Source organism: Myotis davidii, unplaced genomic scaffold, assembly GCF_000327345.1.
Source record: "Myotis davidii unplaced genomic scaffold, ASM32734v1 scaffold430, whole genome shotgun sequence".
NCBI lineage: Eukaryota > Metazoa > Chordata > Mammalia > Chiroptera > Vespertilionidae > Myotis > Myotis davidii.
The window spans coordinates 1,620,963-1,646,201 of NW_006285247.1; the positions used below are offsets into that span (position 1 = coordinate 1,620,963).

Consider the following 25,239-nt stretch of genomic DNA (forward strand, 5'->3'; position numbering starts at 1 on the left):
TCCCAGTGGGCCTCACTGATTAAGACGATATTCTGGGAACAAGGGAAGGACAGTGAGGGGAAAAAAGAGATATTCTTGCAAAACAAAGAAATTTGAAAACATATAAGATTAGAGATTATATCTCAAATATTTTTTATATCTCAAATCTTTAAAGCTCTAGGAATATAAAGTATGCTCTCTTAGGTTTGGATATATAAGAAAGTACTTTTTAGACAAATTATATTTCATTCTATAATTCATCCACAACTTTATTTAATAACGTACTGTAGCCATTATTATTATACTTTAAAAATAAATGAATAATAATTTAAGCTCTTGATCCTTATGAGATACTATGCTATTTAAATCATCTTATTCAATCCTTATTCTTTAAAGGTAAATATTATTATTTTCCCCTTTTTATAGATTTAGAAACTGAAGCCCAGAAAAGTCAAGTAACTAATTCAGTTTATATACCAAATAAGTGATAGAACTGTAATTTAAATACAAACTGCCTAATTTAAGACCTCAAGTTCTTAACTATTATAATACTAGAGGCCCAGTGCACGAATTCATGTATGGGTGGGGTCCGGCTGGATCGGCAGCAGGGAGGGGCCGAGGGCGGTTGGTTGGCCAGCTGGCCCTGCCCTCTGGTCAAATTCCCAGTGGAGGGAACAATTTGCATATTAGCCTTTTATTATATAGGATACTACAAGGAAAAATAAGGAGGAAAGTTGTGTGTTTCTTAAAATAAAAAAACTGAAGTATACCTCTGTGGCCCATTCCTTCTTTTGGTCCAGTTGCAGCAAAGTGTCTCTGATTATTCTTTTTCTAGCATCTTCTAGAGTGATTTTATACTGTTCTTTAAAAAGAAAATTAGAAAGCTTAACAAGGCTGATTCTAGATAAAGCCATGATGTTAGTAAATTTTATCTTCCATGATTTTCACCTCTCTGTTTTACACCTTTTACTCCCTGAGTTTTTAGGGTACATAGTTAATGAAGCATCTAGAACCTTCAGTTAGCAGAAATGCTCCAATAATTTACTAGCACCTTAATGTGAGTTAGTTTAAGATGACATCTATCCCAAGAACATTTGTACTTTCAAAGGATTGTCTCTCCAAAGGGAGAGCTTCCAATATTTGAGTCCTTGTGTGTCCATCTACCCTTCATATCACACAACTTCATGTCACACAACTTCCTATCCCACAACTTCTGATTCCACAACAGAAATATAAGGGAGATTTGATTACTCACTTGCATAGCATCCTGTACCTCTGACTTCACCTAACTACATTTCCAGTGTTCTTGGAGTGTGTTTCCTGGGACAGGTAGGACAAAATGAGAGAGGAGCGAGAATGGTAGAAGAGCTGTGAAAGTCAGTAGACCTGGCTCTGAGTTAGGCTCAGAGGGAGAGAGAGGACAGAGAAGAAGTGCAGATTCTCTACCCTCTCTGGACTTTCTTAGGTCATAAATGTCAGAAGTGAGAGAGCAAAGGATCATAAAGTTTGAGGCCTTGAGAGTTGCTTAGAGGTCATCTAACCAGCACCCCTATTCAAGGGAAGTGAGGCACAGTGACATGGGGCTGCTTTACAGGTTGGAGAGAAGCAAAGCAGGATAAATCAGTCCAGTTTGTTCACTGTTCATACAATAAATCATCAAGTTTTTTGGATGTCTGTGACACTATTTAAGGCACTGATAGTATTGCCAAATAAGGGACAAAACCCCTACCTTTAAGACATGTACGTTCTAGTGGGGAAGCCAGACCAGAAATATGTAAACAAGCAAATAAACATTTCGGGTGGAGATGTGTGTGATGAAGAAAAACTACAAGTCTCTATTTTAGACATGGTGATCATAGAATACTTTTTTAAGGAGGTAACATTTGAGCAAAGATTGAATAAAGTGAGGGCGTCACCCGTGTGCAACAGGAGGGAACTGGACCACTCCCAACCAGAGAACAATCAGGTTAGTTTTGTTTTATGATAACATCTATGTTATATTTATAAGGCCTGAAGGATCATTATTGGGAAGTTGGAAAGTATTTTCTCATACAAATGATGCTGACAATTAAGGTTGCTGGATTTCTGGGCTGGTCCACAGAGACCCGTTTAGTTACAGGATTCCGTCACTAAACAGTAGCATTGTCCCAATGGTGGTGTGGAACCTCACTGCCCTTTAGGACATTGTTTCAAAGGGACAGTGTTCCCCACAGACAGAGTCAGCCAAGAATTCTCAGGGGTCTGCCTTGCATGGGGGAGGTCTGCAGGTCTGCTCTTTTTGTTTGTTTGTTTTTTGTTGTTGTTTAGCATTATTTTTTATTATTGCTTAAAATATTACAAAGAGTAGTACGTTTGTCTCCTTTTTTTCCCTCCTTGCCTTCCCCTGGCCTCCCTTACCCCTCCCCCCCAGTGTCTTATGTCCATTAGTTATGCTTATATGCATGCCTACGAGTCCTTTGCTTAATCTCTTACCCCCCCCCCCCACCCCTCCCCCGCCTTCCTCCTGTAGTCCCAAGAAACCAGAAACACCAATCAGAAAGGATATATGCATCCCTATGTTCATAGCAGCACAATCTACCATAGCTAAGATTTGGAAACAGCCTAAGTGCCCATCAACAGATGAATGGATTAGAAAAATGTAGTACATCTACCTGATGGAATACTATGCTGCTGTAAAAAAGAAGGAATTCTTACCATTTGCAACGGCATGGACGGAACTGCAGGTCTGCTCTTTCAGTAGTTTGGAGAGGGGGCTGCGGGCTGGGCGGGACTTAGTACCATCTGGACTTAGTACCGGAAGCACTGTGTCTCCTAACCGAAGAAAACGCTGAAGGCAGAGTGTAAACACTTCTTTTCCTCATCTTTCTATTACTGAAATCCCTGGGACTCAACAGATATTAAAAATATTCTGAAGAAAATTAAATTGGGCAAACTGCCCGTCTTTGGCAGGCAGGGATCTGAGGCTGCAGCGCAGGACAGCAGCCCCAAATCATGGCAACGGCCAGTGGCAGCTTTGGTGGGAGGGGAGGGGCCGTGAGCCGGGAGGAAGGGAGAGCTCCCCAAGTTGTGGAGTGGCCAGAAAGGGGGCCGCAATGGTCAGGGTCTGCCTCTAATGGAGTTGGCACAAGAGTGTCTGATGAGAGAGCCGTTTATAAACAAGAGGGTTTGTAAGATTTTGGGGACTAGTCTAATTTGACATCTGGAGAGTGAGAAATGGAAGTCTTCATTCTTCCAGCCCACAGGTGCTCATTGCTAAAATCTGTATTTTTCTTACTCATTTGAAGTAATTGCTTGAGTATATTAATCTTTCCAACCTCATTTCTGATGGACTCTCTTTTTTAATTCAGGACATAGTCCATTAGACTAATTCTGGGTATTTTTGAAACATCTACCCAACAAAACACTAACATCAGTCTAAAAGTTGCCATGTATCAGGAGGCTAGCCATAATAATTTTACAGACTTAGCATTTAAAAGGAACCATATGGCCCTGGCTGGTTTGGCTCAGTCACAGGTTCGATTCAGGGCACACGCCTGGGTTGTGGGCTCGATCCCCAGTGTGGGGCGTGCAGGAGGCAACCAATCAATGATTCTCTCTCATCATTGATGTTTCTATCTCTCTCTCCCTCTCCCTTCCTCTCTGAAATAAATAAAAAAATAAAATAAAATAAAAGAGCTTGATAACATGAAATATTAATTCTTTGCTGTAAATAATAAAAAAGAGATGACTAAATACTCTCCGACTAAAGTTGCAGCTCTCTGTTGCCATATTTGTACTGAAAAAGCAGTAATAACATCCAAACTCTGTTTCAAATTCCGTATAAAATTGTGTGGGCTGTTTTTCTTCTTAAAAGCAGAGTTAACCCTGCAGAAGGGAGGATGTGAAACCTCATCTTTACCCTTTGCGATTCAGATGATCAGATAACAACTCTTAACCACTCATGTGTGAATACAGCCAAAGGAGCTGGGCGTGTGTGAAAGTCTCCTCATAAAAGTGTGAGACTGTCGCCAGTGGAAGCGTGGGAGCCTGTGACCTTGTCCCTTCGGGCTGCTGGCTGCTCAGGTGCCCAGTGTAATGTGGTCACTTCTCACAAGCTGACTGCCTGGCCGAGGCCTGCTTTGCATTTCCTCCTTTCTCTGTTGTGTCTAGCTCAGCTTCGGCTGACTCCTCCACAGCTTTTTTGGGAGTTGGCTGTCTACGCTTCACATACTTCTGGTGTCATACCGCTTTATTGTGCTGATCCTCCCCCGCGGTGGCGGCCTCCTTTCAGCCCCATCTGGAGAAAACCGAGCAGCACCAGCCCTGGAGCGTTTCTTCAGGCCCAGCGTGTTACGGAGCCGTCCCTGCCTGCCTGCCTGCCTGCCTCCCTGCCTCGGCGCTGGGAGGACTACCTGAAGCATATTGGCTTGGTGTCACACACATGGGTTCAAATCTCATTTCCACTACTTGCTGAGCTTGTGAGTTTGGTAAAGACAAAGAACTCCCTTGGGCATTTCTTTCCTCATCTTTAAACCGACACAGTGACATCCAACCCAGAGGAGCTTGTAAGGGCTAGAGGCGATCAGGTGTAGAAAAGCAGGTGCTGGGACTGTGAGTGCTCTTGGAGGTCACTTAGGGACTCTCAGAGGTTGCCGACGAGGAAACTGACATTCAAAGAAGGAATGTTACTTTTTTGTAAGTGGACCTGAACCCTCGTCTTTTAACTCACAAAGAACTTGTATGGCTCCCTGTCCTGTGCACCTGGAAGGACAAAAGTCAAAATGATCTCTGACCCTAACATCTAATGACGGGTAATAACCCACACTTTATTCCTGGGCCTACCTCAGCTTTCCTTTCCTTTTATTGTGCGAAGGAGCCATGTCCTGAATAATCAGTCACTGTGTTTCGGTACCAATACCCTAATATCTCCTTCTAGGTAAAGCTCAGGGCAGCAGCTCAAGGCGCTTCTTTCTCCTCCTGCCCCAGGCCTCAGTGTGGCTGCTGAATGAGGGGGGGGGGGGCAGGGCGGGGGGACAGTGGACCAAGGACGGTTTGTGCTAGGTCTGATTAGTTCTCTTCAGAGCCTGGGCTGGAGAACACTGCAAAATTGATCTGTGGGAAGCAAGGAGAGAATGGGACAAGCACACAGAGCATAGCAGAGGTGCCCTGAGAGGGAGTCACAGGCCGAGAGGTAAATGTAGGGAGGAGCCATCCTAGGGCCACCACTGATCCGATGGCCTTCACTTTCCATCTTCAGTCCTCCCATTCCTCACTATAGTGATCATGGGACATCAAGCAACCTGATTTTCGTCTCTTCCCTTTAAAATTCATGCTAGGAGGCTAGTAGCTCTGTCTTAGTAAGATACATGGCAAATCCTATACCTTTTCTGGTTCCTTTGTGAAAAGAAGAGGTCCTTCAAGCACTAATCAATATGTTCAGTTTTTTTTTTAATATATAAAAATCAAATTTTCAATTTCATTCAGAGTTATGGCTATTCTCTCCTTAGCTTGGACCTTCTACCATTTCCTCTGACCTTAACTTCTGTAGCTCTTCCCCCAGGGCTGTAGGGGAGCATGGCAAGGGGCAGGAGAGCTCTCACTTCACTGATACTACCTCAAGCAATGAAAATTTTTAGCTGAAACAAATCATCCAAATGTCTAATCAAGATAATGGTTGATGGACACAGGTAACATGATCAGGAATGGGGGCAGGGGAGTGAAAGGGGCCAATGGGAAAAAGAAAGGGGACATCTGTAATACTTTCAACAATAAAGATAAATTTCAAAAAAGATAATGAGTTTAGTTTTATATGAGAAAATCACTCTTTCTGCTTTAAAAGTATAAAGAAATGCTGGATACAATTTTAAAACATTTTAAACATGCTAGAAAAATAATCATTTTAGAAGTATAGCACTGGTGCACAAATACATAGACAAATCAATGGAACAGAGTAGAAAGTACAGAAAGATCTCCTTATACACACGGGAAATTAAAATACGATGAAGTTCACATCTCAGATCAGTAGGGTGAAAATGGATTACTTGATAAATGATGTTGGGACAGCTGGAAAATCATCTGGCAAAAAACTTCCTACCTCTCACACACACGCAAAACACAAGTCAAAGATTTAAATATAAAACTACAAAATTTTCTCATAGACACCTCAAAAATAAAAGGCTAATGACAAATGGGAAAAATATTTGTACCTTATAGCACTGTTAAAGAGCTAATTTCCTTAACAATGGAAAATGTTTCGCTATACAATAGAAAGTGGGCAAAGGGTGTGAACTGGTTCATATGAAAGAAAATTCATATGCTTCTTGACCTTATGAAAAGATATTCACTAGTGTTCATAATAAGAGAAATGTAAATTAAAGCTATAGTGAGATACAGTTTTCTACGTTTTAAAAACATATATTTTTAATTGATTTCAGAGCGGAAGGGAGAAGGAAAGAGAGATAGAAACATCAATGATGGGAGAGAATCATTGAATGGATGCCTCCTGCATGCCCCACACTGGGGATTGAACCTGAAACCTGGGCATGTGGCCTGACCGGGAATCGAACTGTGGCCTCCTGGTTCGTAGGTCACCGCTCAACCATTGAGCCACACCAGCTGGACCAGTTTTCTACTTTTAAGGCTGACAAACAAAAAGTTGGATAATATCACCCATTATTGAAAATGTGGGGAAACTTAGTACAACTTCTATGGAGGGCCAGGCCTCTCAAAATAAAAATAAATGGGCTGTTGGGCCAGCCATTTCTCTTTAGAGAGACACATAAATGAAAGTACATGATTATAAGAATACTGATCACAGTAAAATGAGATATGTACAAGGATATTCATTGCAGCATTATTTGTAATAGTAAAAAGCAGGAAACAACCCAAATCCATATCAGTAGGTTAAAAAATTATAGTACCACAAGACCAAATAGCCATTGGGAGAGTGAAGAGGTGCTAGTAAGTACAGATCTAGAATGATGTCCACATTGTTGCATGGAAAGTCACACTCGTAGCGCGCTGTTTGTGTATATAATATTCCTGAAAGGCTCCGTTAAGAAACTGGTCACAGTGGTTTTATCTAGAGAGAGGACTGAGTGGCGGGGGAAACAGACCGGAGGAGGAAGGTGTCACACTCTGTACTTTTCTTTGGGGAGGAGAACCTTTTGGAAAAGTGTAATTCCAAGCCCAGACTAATCTGGGGCCGCATTTATACCACCTGAGGCCCTGAGCTGGGAAACTTACATGAAAATTAGTCTAGAAGCAGAGTGTCTGGACAGGCCCTCAGCAGAGGATGATGGCAACGACCTCACATGAACCCACTACCATGCTGGGCACCATCTCCAGCTGGGCTCAGAACTGCCATCCACCCACCGCATTCTTTCAGGCCAACTTTCTCCCACTTGTTCTTTCCTGCGACTTTCCTGTCTCGGGGTCTCTGGTGACCCTTTAAGCCACTCTGCTAGTTGCAGCGACAGACAGATGAGGTGGCCTCATGTTCCCCAGAGCTAGTCCTGGTGCGCCCTCACGCCTAACGTCATCCTGCTCCATACCCTCTCCACTTCTGTGTCGTGTTTGTTCTCCAGTGTTTTCTGACTACAACTTAGCGTTTGCTTGAGACTGCTTTAGTTTACCTCAGGTGGATTTCCTTTCCAACATAACCCGACCCCAGCACCCTCCTGCCTCACTGAACTTACCCCAGCCCCGTGTGTGGCAGCACAGACACCACCCACTGAATGAAACTTCGTCCTTGAATGAAACTTCTTTGGTTGCTGGCAGGGTTTCTCCAGCCCGCCTCCCCTCCCTTTACTTCCCCTCCGCAGTTTCTTAGGTGGTCCTGGGATAGTTTCTCTGTTTCCTCCTCCACCTCTGCTATGGGGCTCAAGCTGCTGGTGCTGACCCAGTGAACGGATGGTTCAGGGAGTACCCATTTTTTTTCCCCCATCAAATGTCTGCCCTCTAAAGTGTTTTTACTGAACTTGAACTGGTTTTGTTGCAACTGACCTGACATTTTCTCCGCATTCTCTTTCACTTTATTGATGTCATTTTGTAAGGAGATAATGAGTTTAGCATGTTGTGCACTCCCTACATTCTTGTACTCTTCCCAATATGCCTTCTCACTGAGTTTCTCAAGAAATAGTTTCTCAGCATTACTTATTTGCAAGCGCATATCTGTTGAAAGAAAATCAAAACACCATGTCATTTCCGCAGTCCTTGCCACCGTTATATGTTGCCATCTGATTTGATGAATCTGATATTAAAATGCTGTTATCTCATAAATCCTATTTTATATATAGGAACTCTAAATTATTCAAACTATTGTTTAACTATCCCTCATGATTCAAAATCTAAAATTAAAATTTCAACTCTAAAGTAGATGTTTGGGGCTATGATTGGAAGCTACAATAGACAATTAAGCTATATGCCTAGGAACCCACAAGTTTAAATTATTCCTCGTGTACAATATATGATGTCCCACACTTTTTTTTTATTAGTAAATTGTCATTTTTCTGCCCATTATGCCTCTGGGCAAAGTGATTTCATCCTTTATCATTCCATAGTCCTTGGCAACCATTTCTATAAGTGAGTTGTTTAGCCTGTCATCTCAAGTTCATTTGTGTGAAATGATAGTATATGATAGTCATAACAAGTTTCCCCCACACCCACTTATAAGACTTCAGAGTGAAAGATATGCTCCCCAGTTAAACAGGTACAGACACTGAGCCATCTCAACTATGTAAGTGTTCCGTTGGTCCTGCTGCACTTGCTAAGCATGATGTGCCACTCAGTCTTCAGGCTGAATATGGTGCTGCTGGATATTTTGGAAAAGGAAGCGTTACAGAGAGGCAGGTGCCATGACATAATGGCTACATGGCTCACTACCACACACCCTCTTGTCTGAGAGCTCCTTGCGGCCAGTACCACCTCTCACTCATCTCTGAGAGCTCCTGACGGCAGCTAACCCTCTCAACTCATCTCTGTAAGCCCAGCTCTTAGCAAGAGTCTGGCACGTAGTTGGGGCTCAGTAGATGCTTATGGAATGACAGATGCATTCCAGTCGGGCGGGAGGGCTGTTCTTCAGTCCGGAGGCCCAGGAGGACTCCAGACATGTCTTCTTCCAAAGATGTAAGATCATAGATTTTGACACCCCTTCATAAACAGCACTTGCTTTGTCACTTGACAGTTAAGCCTCCTCTAACCCCGGTGGTCAGCGTCCTCTCATTTGAGCAGATGGCTGCTGGCTCAGCCCTGTGCCACCTTGGCTTTTGGGGGGAGTGCGGGTTGGCATCATATTACTCTACTTTCCCAGAACCCTCTTCACTTCCTTTCTGGTAACACCCTTTTCCTGCTCCTTGTCAAATAAAGTTATTTGTATGAAAAATGCTACAATAATTAATAAGTAAAAGTTCAAGAAATAAACTATGTTTCACATACTCACAACTGAAAACCTACTTTTGCCCCACCCTGAATGTAGGCCAATTAGAGTGACCCCTTCTCCTGACCACAGGGACTGGTCCCGGAGTGGGCATGTGTCCCAAGCTAGGCACAAGCTGAGTCCTTCAGAGAAATATTTTTACTGAAACTGGTGGAAAACATGTCTCTTGTCTCCATTCTGAGGTTATAAGGATGTAAGATCAGAGGTGTCTATGGTTTGAGTGCCAGCCTCATGGGGACAACATGACAGAGAGAGCACAGGGATAAAGGAGGTGGGGAGGGCGAAAGAAGAAGAGAGAGGAGGAGAGGTAGGGAGGGGAGAGGGAGTTTTTTAAATTTATTTTATAAGAGCTGAGATCTGAGAGCATGTGAGGCTCTGGGGCACCTACCTTTTCTACTTGGTTATCTGAAAAAGAATGACCATCTTCTTTATGCTTAAGCAAGTTTGGGTTAGATTTTTATCCTGGTAACTGAAAGAGTCCTAACTAAAGTTAGAAGGAAGGCATTACATCAGTGCTTCTCAAGACTCACTGTGTGTAGGAATCTCCTTAGGGCAGTGATGGCAAACCTTTTGAGCTCGGTGTGTCAGCATTTTGAAAAACCCTAACTTAACTCTGGTGCCGTGTCACATATAGAAATTTTTTGATATTTGCAACCATAGTAAAACAAAGACTTATATCTTTGGTATTTATTTTATATATTTAAATGCCATTTAACAAAGAAAAATCAACCAAAAAAATGAGTTCGCGTGTCACCTCTGACACGTGTGTCATAGGTTCGCCATCACTGTCCTAGGACCTTATCAAAATGCAGGTTCCAATTCAGTAGGTCTGGACGGGTCTGAGGTTCTGCATGGAAACAAGCTGAAGGTATGGCTGCTGCTCCACAAACCAGCCCAGTGGCCAGTGACTACCTGTACGTAACAGACACACCTGCTCTCTCCCCCTTTCTTTCTTGGCTTCTGTGGGTGGCTTTCTTCCTTGGACAGCACGCACGTCCAGTCCTCCTCTGCTGTGCTCAGGCATCCAGCTGGGCCCCAGCCTTGCATGACATACACGCCCGGCACTCAGCCCAAACCCTAAGCAGACACACCTCAAGTCACTGGGCCCATTCCCTGTGGAGGCCGCTCAGTGAGCACATCAGAGGATCTGTTTTGGTCTCACTCCCATCTCCACGGACTGATGAAAGGATTCCTTCCAAACATAAGCAACACTTTCCTGGAGAGGAGCCCTGCACCATACACACTTACCACCTCATGACATCATTGTTGCCCAGAAAGAACGGGGGTAGGAGGAGGTGGATGGGGACAGTTTTTGAGACCCCCAAGAATGAATTTTGCTGGTTAATGTTTGCTTTTAGTAACAGTTTCGTTCAAACCAGCAAATTATCTTTGAATGCATGCCTGTTCTGTGCCAAGTGCTTGGGTGAGGAGGCTCCCTGAAACACACAGGGAAATGCAGGACATTCTAGTCCCAGCTTCCAGTACTGCTTCCTGATAGCACTCAAGTCTCTTGCCCATGCTTTCCAGCGTCCTAGCAGAGGTGGTGTTGATAGGGCCCTGGCTAAAGTAGTTTTAGAAATCCTAGCAGCAACCTTGGGATAAAAGAATAGGAATTAAAAAAAAAAAAAACAATACAAGTGTCAAAACTGTGTGTGTAACTTACCCCTAGGATCATGGTATTTCCTAAGCCCATGGCAAGAGTATGTCCTGGGTCCTTCAGATTCTGCACCTGTCCTCCACACTGCCTCTTTTCCAACGCGAATCCCTCTTTGCCCATCTAAATGGGCGTAAAGTGGGGCTGAGCTCGGTAGAGATAGTGGTCGGGGGAATCTTCATGGTTAAATTCACCTTATCATTCCCGTCTCTGAACTGAGGCAGAAGCCAATGAGGCCACCAAGCAAGAGAATTCCCCAACAGAAAGGAGAGACCCCCACTGTGAGGAGTTCAGAGTGGCGTCTAACAGGATATCGTCCAGTGTGTAGGCGTCAGATGGTTTTCATGTGTCTTTGGTTTTCATCCCTGCCCTTCCTCCTCCTCCTCACTTGATTCCAGCTCCCTGCCCACTCTGTGACTTCCCTCTCCTGTTCCTTTACCTCCATGTGTTTGTAGTTGTGGTGATAATGATATTCTCCGAAATATGGTCACAGCATTTTTGATATGTTAGGAAACAGCAGTGTTAATACATTCAAGACATAACTTGATTCAGCTTCATGGTAAACTTCCGAGTTCGTACATCACCTTTTAAGTTTTGTTCCTGGTCTCTTTCAAACTTCCACTTCTCTTTCATTGCTGTTTCGACATCCTCTCTTGTTACTTTTAATCCTTCCGACTTCTCTTCACTCAGTTCCTTTATTAGGTTCCGTATGTGCCAAATCTGTTCATCCTTTAAGCGTCCATTCTGTCATGAAAAACAACAGTAATCAAGTACATCTGCTGAAGTGTTTACACGGATTTTCCTCAAAATAGAGGCTTAGAAAGTGAGAAATATTTAATTAAATAAGGTATACAATAATATCTTTAAAAGTATATGGAATATGGGAGACTTAAAATTAATCCCAGTAACCATTGGATAGAAAATTACATTTAGCCTGGCTAGTGTAGCTCAGTGGTTGAGCATTGACCTATGAACCAGGAGGTCATGGTTCAATTCAGTTGCAGCTCGATCCCTGGAGGGGGGGCGTGGAGGAGGCAGCTGATCAATAATTCTCTCTCATCACTGATGTTTCTCTCTCTCCCTCTCCCTTCCACTCTAAAATCAATAAAAATGTATTTTTAAAAATTTGTAAATAGTCTTTTTTGGACAAAAGCCCCCCTCCTCAAATAACATTTCAGTGTGGAAGTTTCAGGGTCCATATAAAGTTAATGTTTTAATAGGGGACATCCTCATGAGATGGATTTCGCCATTCATGAGATGCTTTATGGGATAAGTTTAATGACCATTTACTGCTTTCAAACTTTATTTCTCTTTGTCTTTAGTTCTTATAGTTGCATACAGCACCTCTTGGATATCCGTTTTAATCTGATTTAAAAAACAACAACATATAATCTTAAACATTAAATTAGTCATTTAGCAACTAAGATTGTACTTTTCAAATAATATTTACATATTCGCACTCTAAAAAATCTAAAAGAAAACAGATACAGAAATTAAAAATAAAGAAACAATGTTTAGGTTAAAGAAGAAATTAGAAGATTAATGTGGTTTCAGAACTTTAAAATTTTTAACCTAACATTCAGCATCCTCATGATCTAAATAACACAATTCAGCCTGGCCGGTGTGGCTCATTGGATGAGCATTGACCCATGAACCAAGAGGTCACCGATTTGATTCCTGGTCAGGGCATATGACTGGGTTGCGGGTACAATCTCCAGAAAGAGGCGTGCAGGAGGCAGCCAATAGATGATGTTTCTCATCGATGTTTCTATCTCTCTATCCCTCTCCCTTCCTCTCTCTCTGAAAATCACCAAAAACATATTTAAATAACAAAATTCAAACGGACTTCCTCTGACACTGCAAATAATATAATAGGAACAGCAATACCCTTTTGCCTCACATGTACAAAAAACCCACACTCAAATAGATTGTAAATTAACCAATTATAAGCACTAAGTAAGATAATTTCCTAGGGTACATTTCATAACTCAAAATTTTTTTAAGCATTTGTGTAAATGTTTAATGACTATAAATAGGTTTTAAATCTTATACTCACTCTGTCATGAGACTTTTGGTTCTTTTCTCTAAGATTCTTTATCTGCACCATCAATCGTTCTACTATATTCTCCTTTATTTGCAAGCTGGTAATAAACCAAGATAACATTTGTTACAATTACTTATCTTAGGAAAAATTAGTGAGTCAAAATTGAAAAGTTAAGCCAAAACTGGTTTGGCTCAGTGGATAGAGCGTCGGCCTGCAGACTGGAAGGTCCCAGGTTCGATTCCGGTCAAGGGCATGTACCTGGGTTGCGGGCACATCCCCCGTGGGGAGTGTGCAGGAGGCAGCTGATCGATGTTACTCTCTCATCGATGTTTCTAACTCTCTATCTCTCTCCCTTCATCTCTGTAAAAAATCAATAAAATATATTTAAAAACATTGAAAAGTTAAAATATTTGAGTTGAAATAAAGTATTAAATAGATTATAAAAACCCATGTAGGAATAAGAACCTCTCTTAAGTGATTTTGTGTTTCTGGGTATATTTTACTCAGTAAAAGATAGAGATAACTTCAGGTTTTGAAATCAATCACCATTTGTATTTCATAGTAGTAATTTTGACGCTTTCTAACTACCTTTAAATAATTCGGCTTTAAGAGACCCTAGAGAGGGCACACTGAAAACATGATTTCTAGAATTCTAAAAACATTCAGATAAAAATGACAAAACAAAGACTTTATAAGGCATGCCCATCCTCTTGAAATGGAAAGGTAAACTAGGCATACCTATTGGTTCAAGTTCATTAGTATGTCATCTCTTCTATAAATAATAAAAGCTTCTTTCCTGACACATACATTTTTTAAAAAATGTATTTTATTGATTCTTTACAGAGAGGAAGGGAGAGGGATAGAGAGTTAGAAACATGGATGGGAGAGAAACATCGATCAGCTGCCTCCTGCACACCTCCTACTGGGGATGTGCCCGCAACCAAGGTACATGCGCTTGACCAGAATCGAACCTGGGACCTTTCAGTCCACAGGCTGACGCTCTATCCACTGAGCCAAACTGGTTAGGGCCACATACATTTTTTTTTTTAACACCCACAAGAATTTGTTGAGCATCTGCTAAGTATGAAAGAGAGAAAAGTGCGGAAAGACTTGGGCCATTTGATGGCTATTTGAAGTATTAAGTATATCTTGATATCTCTGTTACTTAGTAAAACTTATAACTTTAAAGATGAGACCAAAATAAGGCCGCAGACATAGCTCTATATAACCTCCTTACCTCAACTTAAAAAACACACAGAATATAGCAGTTCCGTGGTGTAGTAAACAGAGAGGGGAGTGGTTAATGGATGAGGAACTCTGGTTTTCAATTTTGTCCCTACCACTTCTCACCTATCTGACCGCAGGCAAGTCAGCTCTCTGAGACTCAATTTCCAAGCTGTTAATGGAGGCCAATACCCAGCTCTACATATTTTTATAAGGGGTTAAAATAAGAAATCATATGTGAATGTTTCTGACACAAAGTACGTAGTAAATTTCAGTTGAATTTGAATCTAACTTCCTCAACCCTTCCTCCAAGTGATCATTGATATTTGTGACACTGTATACATAGTAGAGAGAAAAATAAGGTTCCTTCTTTCCAAATGATGAGAAAATAGGACATAAAAACAAAACAAGCAAATCCTTTAGTGGCATAAAAGCTCTGTTTAGATACTATGAGCCTTGGATTTTAGGCTTGGCCTCCACTAACTGCCTCTTAACCTGTTTAGGCCTCGGCTTGCTCTTCTATAAATAAGAGAATTGAAGGAGATGAACTCCATCATTCCTTGTCAGTTCCAAGATTCTACAATTTAAGTTGATCAGTGTTGCCTTTCATGCAGTCAGTCGTACATACTAGTATAATGGAGATTTAATGAGTAGCCTCCATGTGCCTAGCATTGTTTTGGGCTGTATAGAGAGAGTGACGAACAATGAATGTCCTTATGATACTGGCCTTCAAAGAGCTTACATTCTACTAGACAACAAAGTAATACACAAACATATTATTTACATATTGTGATAAATACTATGGGGGAAATAACAGGATATGAGAACAATAGTAAGTGAAAACACTACTATAGATATGGTGGTCTCTACACAATAGTTTGAAATAAAGCTATTGGGACGTATAAGCCATCTTTTACTTCTTACCTAAAGCTTAGATGTACGATTTTGAAAGAGTGCCTTTTCTACCTCCCATTTTAAAATATATTTTATTGATTTTTTTTACAGAGAGGAAGGGAGAGGGATAGAGAGTTAGAAACATCGATGAGAGAGAAACATCAATCAGCTGCCTCCTGCACACCCCCTACCGGGGATGTGCCCACAACCAAGGTACATGCCCTTGACTGGAATCGAACCTGGGACCCTTCAGTCTGCAGGCTGATGCTCTATCCACTGAGCCAAACCGGTTAGGGCTCTACCTCCCATTTTTAAGGAGAAAAATAGAAATGTTATCAATGAAAATGATCTGAAAGAGCCTACGCTAATTATTCACATTTGTGCAATTATAATATGGTAATCCTAGTTCTCTGCATGGGTGGAGCAGGGAAATGGGTGCCAAGTATGTGGTCTCCATTGGTGTGAGCCTGAGAGCCTACCTTGTTGGTGACTGAGCATGCAAAGAGCAAACTGGAGATTACATTCAGCCCCAACCCCAGATATTGCATGGGACACACTTGTACTAAAAAAAAATTGTTGTTTACCTGAAATTCAAATTAAATTGAGCCTCTGTATTTTCATTTGCTGCATCTGGCCACCCTACACGTAAGCCTACCATTCCTCCCCTCAGAGAAGAGAGGAGCAGGCAACCGAGGGCTTTGTCTTGTGTTCCTTCTGCAGTGAGAGGTTCAGAAAAATCTGCAGGGGAATTCTGAGATGCCCCGAAGGTTTTGGCGGCATCATCGCCCCCTTCCTTAGCCTAGACCAGTGATGGCGAACCTATGACACGCATGTCAGAGGTGACACGCGAACTCATTTTTTGGGTTGATTTTTCTTTGTTAAATGGCATTTAAATATATCAAATAAATATCAAAAATATAAGTCTTTGTTTTACTGTGGTTGCAAATATCAAAAATTTCAATATGTGACATGGCACCAGAATTAAGTTAGGGTTTTTCAAAATGCTGACACGCCGAGCTCAAAACGTTCGCCATCACTGGCCTAGACTCTCCTTGGAATTCACTTCCATGTTGTCAGGCCTCACAGAGAGATGGATTTGAGCTTCAGGATTCCACGCTGTGAGCCACGGTGGGAATTCAAGCTTCACCATTCTCTGTACTTCTTCCTTTTCATATCTCCCTCATCTACTCAGTGCCCTAGTGACCCACATGGCATACTAAATGCTGAAAAAAGTGGGATAATACATCAGTGAGGTAGGACATATTTAAGAGAATTAAAAGGCTATATAGCACTATTATTCTAAAGCACAATGATGTCAAATTCTTAGTATATAGAATGTCACTTTTTCTCTTCCCTCCCTGTATTTTTAAAATGTTAGTAATGTGTCCTCTTTCTCCCTCTATGCAATTTTATTGAGAGTTCTGCAAAGGAAAATAAATTTGGATTCCAAAAAGTTCTATCTCTCTCTCTCTCTCTCTCTCTCTCTCTCTCTCTCTCTCCCCCCCCCCCCCCCCCCCCCCCCCCCCATAATAATATGCACATCTCTTTCTATATCTATATCCATACTCTTTGTGGAAAACTGGGAGTGAGGGGAGATACATATAAGGAGAAAATAAAAACCATCATTGCTCAGAGCTGGTCACCTTATAGATTTATCACTAACAGCCTCAGATCTTTACAAATAACCATGGAAGTTCATGACCTCATTTTCTTGGGATATATTTTAAAAAGTTCAATTGTTCAGAAATCATTGACTGCCTACTATGTGCTCTCAGCTTGTTGTTAGGAGCTGAGGTTGTGTATGAGAAATGTTAGAGATTGCTGGGGGACCCTGGAAGAATCCTATCTCAGAGAATGAGGGGACGTCCTGGTGATCTGTCATGTGACAAAACTTCTGTCACCTAGGAACACCTGGAATGATACAGTGTCCCTAGCAGTGAGGCCTTGGCTGTTGCAGGCCATGAGATTATTTATTCAGTTTTTACAAAGCAAAGACAACAAAAGCATGGGATGTTTAATTTCTATCGTGGCAACATTATGAGAATTTTTAAGTGTTGCCTCTTTGTAAACCTCTGTGACATAGGAGAAAGACTGGCCTCTGGATGACCCAGAAGAGAGAGAAACAGTTGTGATTGGACATTGTCACTGTAAACAGGGAGGGGGTGGAGGGTAAGGTGGGGAGGAAGCACATTAGAGGCTGACTTTCTGTCCATCTCTCCTAAGATGAGATGAGGCAGCTTTGCAGTTAGGTTGAGAAGTGAGTGCTGGTAGTTTCTGGTTATTAAAGTTATGTCAAGCAGAAAATAAAAGGGAGCCTCGTGAAAGGTCCCTTTCCGTGGGTCTTTCTCTCTTAGTCTCTCAAGAAGCAGATGAAGTTTCCCTGAATTAAAAATAATTCCCTCAAACAAAGACCTAGTCACCAGTGTCGCAGGTTCCCCACTTCCCACCTTGTCCCCTCCAACAAATGGCTTGCCATTCCCAAATCCCAAGGGCCCTACAGGGCCCTGCTCACACTTGCCAAGGGTATCCGAGTCTGCACTTGCCCTCTTGCCCTCACCCTGCCTTCTCTTGTTTCCTGGACTGGAACAAGCACTTCCTCACCTGTGTCTTTCCCACAAGCCTTCTCTCTACTGCTCTGTCTCCATAACACCCGTTCCTCTCCCAGACATCAGCTGAAACATTGCTTCTTAAAACGAGCTTTCCCTGACCCCTCTGTAGCACCCCACTCTTTTCTTTCATTGCACCTTAATTATGTGTGTTTTTTCTTTTTTTTCTTTTTTAAAAAAGCTTGAATTAGTTATCTAATCTCTGTCTCTCATGCTTCATCAGACAGGGACCTGTTCACTGTTGTCACCTAGTACCCAGCATCTGCCTCTTTCTTGGCAAAGAGTCAAGTATTAGTTCAATGAATGCATGAATGAAGTACATTCTCATTTGGAGAGAGACTCACCTATAATCATTCATTCACTCCCTAAGAATCACACATTAAAACACCCACCCTGTGCCAAGGCTGGGGTTCAAAAGCTGCCAAGGGGCTCAGCTCCCACTGGTCGGGTAAAACATGAACATAGAGGAGGTGTGACCTCTAGTTTTGTCTCCAGCTCCGGGGAGGGAAACATTAAAAAATATTATTCTTACTAAAAATAATGCCAAATCATTTTTATTTGATCTGTAGCTATTTGGAGAGAATGCAAATTGGAATGTCTGGAAATGAAAAGTTAAATAAAGAAGAAAAGTTTCCTCGATGACTCTTCTGTGAATGTATGCTAACTATTCCGTGTTGCATGTTGTGTGTATACGGGAAAGTGACCAATAAAAGAGGAGGGAGGGAGGGAGGGAGCTAAAACCACATTGATGGGTGCTGTTCCATAGCTACTGCTTGGGCTACGTGATAGTCCAAGTTTCCCAAACTGTTAACAATAGGCACTTAGCGCAAGAGTGCATGCAATTCCGCCTCCAATCCCCTGCCGCCCGGCTCCCTGGACAGCTTTTACATGAGTCTTAATGATGATGGTGGCCATTCATACACAGAAACCGGAAACGGCTGGGTTTTTTACAAGCCACGCTTACTGATAGTGTAGAAGTGCTTCGCTGATAGACAGTCTCTCTTCTTTCGGCTGCCCATCGTGGGTATCCTTTTTACTTGCTTTCGCTGGGGTTTCCATTGTGTTGCTTAGCTAGTAAGAAATACCTGTTTTGAAAAGAGATGTAAGAGAAGTAAATAAACTCTTGTCTCGGCCCCTCTACTGGTGTTTACTCAAGATTAGGCACCCAGGCTGCTTTTCTACCTCACATCCACCACAATTCCATGACGTCCTTCATCAGTTGGCTTCTTGAATTCCATGTGTAGCCCAGGTGCAGGATTAGCCCACCCCAAACGGTGAGGCTCACTCCCTTATGTTATCTATCTGTTGCCCTGATCAAGCTTCTTTAAGAGCAATGACTGAACTTTTTAAATCATTTTATTTCTCCACAGTGTTTGGCAGAATGCACTACTGATAGCAGCAGCTCAATCAATGTTACTTTTTAAAAAATTAAGACAAAGCAAAAGAACTGCTTTCTATGAGCACCAAGAAATCTGGATCCAAAAAAATCAGGCTTGGCCAGGGCTGTCATAAAGAGTGAATAGAAAACACACGTTAAAGTATTTTTTAAATGGTTAAGAGGTTTATAAGTAAAAGGTAATAATAATAATAATACTAATGCATTCTTATTAACAGTAACTGTTCATCAGCTATTAATTGCTTTTGCATCTAGTAATAAAAAATTATGAAAAATACTATTCTTTTCAAAGGGGAAATTAGGCCCACTGTTCAGGTAGTTTGATAGTAAACAGGAATACTCCAGAGATTGGACATGGATACTAAAGTACTTCTTTTCAAATAGTCTTTAACAAATTTTCTTTTATCTTTCATTTTTCCACTAATCTCTAAAAAACAACTGCCTACCCTTCAGTCGGTGTATTAGTTGGGTATGGCAGAAAGAACATAACCTTTGTAATTTGTTAGAATGGCTGGGAACTCCGTGAGCCTGGGGGTGATGTTATTCTTGTGTATCCCTGTATCTCACCCCCAGCATGACAGATGCACGACAAATCCTTGTCAAGTGAAGAAATAGATAAGATGGATGAGTGACACAGGCAGACATGTTTTAATACTAGAGCCACCACTTCCTATCTATGTAACCTTGACTAGCTTGCTTAATCTTTTTGAGCTTCAAATTCATTATCTATAAAGTGAAAACAGAAGTCTTCTTCTGAAAGCTGTTGTAAGGATTAAATAGGCTACTATTTATAAGGCACCTAGCAGTGTCTGACGTATAGAAAGAACTCAATATTGTGCCCCCTTAACTTACAGCCCCCGATCGGGCTTCTTCAAAGGTACAGCAGGATGACTGCCTGCTGCCAAGTATGATGATGCGTGGGAAGGCTCACCTATGTGGTTTGCTATTGTCAACAGCCATCATTGATTTGGATCACTGAATTGGCAATCTACATGGATTATTCATACCCATAGTGGAAAAACTCTCTGAAATGAGAACACACCTTTTCCCTGTAGACATGCTGCTCGCACACCCAGGCCGCCAGCGAGGCCCGGTCTTTGTGTCTGAGACTTTTCTAGCCAGGTCTGCGCATCTCTACATTCTAACCGATTTGGGTATATGTGAATTCAAATGTACTGCAATACTTGCCAACTGAGAGTCACAAAGGTGACACAACAGAAATACTGAATCCGTTGAGGCAGGGCAGTAGATTAACTGTGTTCTCAGATAGGAAAGTGAGAATAATTGCATGCGCTACAAACCAAAACGTGTCACTATACCATCACAGTTCACAAAAATTTGCCAGCTAAGGGAAAAAAATGACTTCCTTTTGTTTCAGATACAGAGTTGAATTTTTCATATTATTTTCTATTTTAGAGTTCAAATTTTTAACTTGACAGTTGCACAAAAAGACAGCATGCTGACAAGTGTTTCATTTCACAGTAGCTTACAATTTAACAGTGATTTTTACTATAAAATATTTCATTTACAAGTTAAAACAAATGTCAACATTAACCTCTAATTTTCTTTCCAAGTCATATGGAAGAGATCAAAGTGTTATGGTTCCCACCTGCAGCATCCATCTGGTGCTGGAGGAAAAAATGACCTCATCTCGAAAAATTACCTCAGTTACCTGGCTCTAACGTTTTCAACTCTCTGACTAATGTATACTTAGTTACCTAATTGCAGCCCATGGCAAAGGATTTTAATAAAATATGAGTGAAAATGTGGATCCATTAAGTCCAAATGATTTATGCATAAACTATATTAAGATTCATTGTTTCACACCCTTTCCAGAAAATTAGTAAGCCAATTGGATTGCGTGCTCTCTAGTTGCACCAGAGGCTCAGTGCACAATATTTGTCACTGTGAGGACAAGGGGGTCCCTCAGCCTGGCTAGCACCCTCTCGCAGTCCAGACCCCTCCGGGATAGCTGACAGTCATACCCAAGGGGTCCTTAGCGCTGATGCCTGCCACTGCTGCTGCGCTCACCAGCTGTGAGCCCGACTTCTGGCTGAGTTGGGCTCCTCCTGTGGGAGCTCACTGACCACCAGGGGGCAGCTCCTGCATTGAGCATCTACCCCCTGGTGATCAGTGCGCGTCATAGTGACCAGTCATTCCGATGTTTGGTCGATTTGCATATTCAACTTTTATTATATAGGATTGCAATGAGTTAATGACATCACCTCAACATGCACTTTTGCATTTGATGATGTTCTACAAACAATGAGGATTTTCGTAAATATTTAAAAGGATTTATAGTTCCTGATCACCCAGATGATTTCTATCTCAGTAAAGGGTGAGAATCCTAGAAAAACATTCACGAAGTAATGGAATCATCTTCCAGGAAGGTCTCACTTAGAATATTTCCTGACAAATGGACACCTGACCTGTTTGTTGGTAACTATAAACATTTATTTAGTGCCTGCTCTGTTCATGACACTTTACCTGGCCTCTGGTTATAAAATATAGAAGAGGCAAGATCGCTACTTAGATTGACAGGAAGAAAGAAGCATACCCCAGCAGAACTTTTAAAAAGCAATGAACAGCTTTAAAAGACTTTAGCAAAATTGTGCAGGTAATGAATGATATGAAGACCTTCACTCTCAGTGTGACCTTTGGGGCCATCTGGGCTTCCTCTGTTTGGGCATTCCATAACATGCCATGGAGTGAGGGCAGCTGTGGAGGCTGGGTTTGAAAGACTCAGATCCCCAGCCTTTTTAGAGTTTACTCCATAATCACTTTCTGTCAGAAAATGTTCCATAAAATATTCCTCAAATGCTTCTCAGTGAAAAGCAAGAAGCCTGTTTAGTAAAAATGGACATATAGTAGCCATGTTCGTCAATATACTGTAATTCTGTAATGCTTTACTTGACTGCAAAATAACCTCCCCAATGAGTATGTCCTTTCCTGTGCAGTCTCAGGATCCTGGCTCAATATCTAGAAAGCTCCTGAAGACTTTTTGTCACCACTTTGTGGAGCCATGAATAGCCAGAAGCCTCCTAATGACTTGTGCCATAATTTTGTGGAGGCTGGGAGGGATGCAAGTTCTGCCCTAATATTTTGCTGGACATTTGAAATGGATCCTGTTGTTTGTTAGCTAATCTATATATATAAAAGGCTAATATGCAAAGTGTCCCCCTTGGGAGTTCAACCAGGAGAACAAGAGTTCCATAGCTCACTGTGACGTGTGCTGATCACCAGGGGGCAGCGTGGAACATGGTGGGAAGCCAGTGGCCTGGCAGGCACTGAGGAGAGTGAGGGGAGGAGGAGGCTGGGAGGCAGGAAGGCATGGTGGTGGTGGGGGGGGGGTATTTGATCTGCCCTGATCACCAGCCAGGCCTAGGGACCCTACCCATGCATGAATTTTGTGCACTGGGCCTCTAGTGTTTTACAAATGTAGATTAAAATGAAAGATATTTTCTTAGTAACAATGACAAAAGTTCTCAATAAGATTCCATTAGTGCAGGGGTTCTCAACCTGTGGGTCGCGACCCCTTTGGGGGTTGAATGACCCTTTCACAGGGGTCACCTAAGACCATCGGAAAACACATATATAATTACATATTGTTTTTGTGATTAATCACTATGCTTTAATTATGTTCAGTTGGTAACAATGAAAATATATTCTGCATATCAGATATTTAGATTATAATTCATAACAGCAGCAAAATGACAGTTATGAAGTAGCAACGAAAATATTTTATGGTTGGGGGCCACCACAACATCAGGAACTGTGTTAAAGGGTTGTGGCATTAGGAAGGTTGAGAACCACTGCATTAGTGGTTGAAAGCATGATCTAGTTAAAAGATCTCTATATGGGTGTTAGAAGTCTTAAAATGTAACTGGCTTTGCCATTAACTAGCTATAACTTGTGTTAAGTCTTACTACTACTACTACTGATGTGGTACCTCCAAAGGTCTTTGTTAAAGAGCAATCTAAAGATGTATCTCATTACAGTGTCAATTCAGCTATATATTTGAAAATATTCATGACATTCATCTTCAACAAAACATAACTCCTTCAATACCGAATAGCAACTAACTACTTCAACAAACCCTTATCTTTGGGAATTCAAGAATAGATATTGGCACATAGGCTGGCATCTCCCACAGGCACAAACTAGATATTCAGTAAGTGTCTGATTTGAATGATTGACTTGTAAATAATGTATGCTACTTTCTTTATCTAATGGCCCTATTTATGTGCTCCTGATGTTGTATGTACCCTAAATTTAAAAAGCAAAATCACTTTTAGCAGTCCATTGCCTTAACCACTCAGCCACCTCGTCCACGACCAAAATCACTTTTAAACTCAAATTCTCACTTATGCTAGAACACATTTTTAATACAATTTTTAAGTACTTTAGAATTCCCTCTAGCAAAAGACACCTCCTGAATTCATTTAAAGCCTTTTAGTAATGATAACATTATCTAAAAGTTAGCTTAAAAAATTTCAGACCTTATTGGTAGAGATCATCTAAATGTAGCCCAAAGCAGCTTTAAAATGTAAAATGCAGCCAGCTTAAAGATATAGTAACTATATATTCAAACCAAGGTATTTAAAAATATCTGGCCAAATAACAGTTTCAACTTTCACTCCCATGATTGTGATGTGTGTTGCTTTAGCATGTATGTTCTTTACCAATACCGATCCTTTGGTCTGTGGCACATTTTTGAACTGCAGTTCCCAAATTATATTGGATTCTTAGCTTAAAGATTGGTCTATCTTTTGATCCCGAGTTGCTAGTAACAAACAGTTTGAAATGCAGTATATTACACTAACTTTTCTAGCAACCAGAACTACCTTGTCACCCAACTCCTGTTCTCCTTCGGATTTAGAAAATCAAAAAAGAAACATAACCACAAAGAGATTGTTGTGAGGACAGTGGAAATACAAGCAGTACTTTAATAGTACTTTATACTTTTATAGTTGGATGGAGGAGGAGAACAAGAAGGTTCAACAGCAGTGGTGAGTGTAAAAAGGATCTACTAAGGTTGGGTATTGGGGTGGCAGACAGGAAATCCATGAGCAATTAGCACACACTCTAATAAATACCCGGTCACTATTTTTCTTTGCCGTCGCAGAAATCTTTTTTTCTCCCTTAGATGGAACATCTCCCATCTCCCAACCATTCAACTCCCTTGGCCCAGCAGAGAATTATGGGGAAACAAATCTAACAAGTAAATAATAATTTAAAAAGAAAGCAAAATCTATGGATTGGGAGGGTGTGGGTGAAAAGCCATCAACACACACCTACAGTGTGTCTGTGTCTGTTGGGTAGGAGGCAAGGATGTGCGTGAGGCCCTCCCTCAGAAGGAATTCATTCATTCATTCACCAGGCCGGGAATTCTGTGAGAAGAGCATTAAGAAAAGCGAGACTGGGACTCGTCCTAGCTCCTCCTCTAGTGGACATGCCTCTAAGCCTCTCTGACCCTCCGTTTCTCTTCCTTCTTTCCAACCTCCACCCGGAGGGACTACTGAAGCTCAAATGCTTTGGGAAAACCGCCAAGTGCTAAAGCCCCATAGGAATGGAAGGGTTATTAGTTTACTGAGCGCCTGCTGTGAGGTTACACACCTGAAGGATATTCAGATCCTGCCCTCTGTGCGCAGAAGATCTGGAATGGCAAGTCAGCAACGCACTGCAAGGCAGAGAGAGACGGGTTAATTTTCTGGTCAGATCAAAAGATCGCCCTCGCACGCTGTTTCCTCGGCGAAGAGGCGGGGTGTGCTTCTGAGAACCCCTCCAGGGGCTCCCAAAGGCCCAGGAACAGCTCCCCATGGAGGACGTCAGGCCCATTTTAGGGAAAGCAACCTCCAGGGCCGGTGGGGGTGGGGCGGAGATGCTCGCAACGTCTTAATGGTCAAGACTGGAAGGAGATGGGGACCCAGCGGAGATGGAGGAGTCTCCCCACCTGCCCTCACGGCTTCCAGGTGCGGAATCGCAGCTGTGGGCGGGGAAAGTAGCACTGGGAGGGGGCCAGCGGAC

At 41.9% G+C, this 25,239-nt stretch overlaps 1 protein-coding gene across 1 annotated transcript in view; it reads right to left on the reverse strand.

Moving 5' to 3' along the window:
• CCDC83 (coiled-coil domain containing 83) overlaps nt 1-25,198 on the reverse strand; it is a 46,779-nt gene extending 21,581 nt beyond the window's left edge. The window contains exons 1-6 of the mRNA XM_015558856.1: nt 24,829-25,198; nt 18,781-18,901; nt 13,105-13,189; nt 11,633-11,792; nt 7,963-8,130; nt 750-841 (exon numbers count right to left, since the gene is read on the reverse strand). Of these exons, the coding sequence (XP_015414342.1) occupies nt 750-841; nt 7,963-8,130; nt 11,633-11,792; nt 13,105-13,189; nt 18,781-18,875 (600 nt within the window). The 5' untranslated portion in view covers nt 18,876-18,901; nt 24,829-25,198. The remainder of the gene's footprint in view (nt 1-749; nt 842-7,962; nt 8,131-11,632; nt 11,793-13,104; nt 13,190-18,780; nt 18,902-24,828) is intronic.
• Between the last annotated feature and the right edge of the window lie 41 nt (nt 25,199-25,239).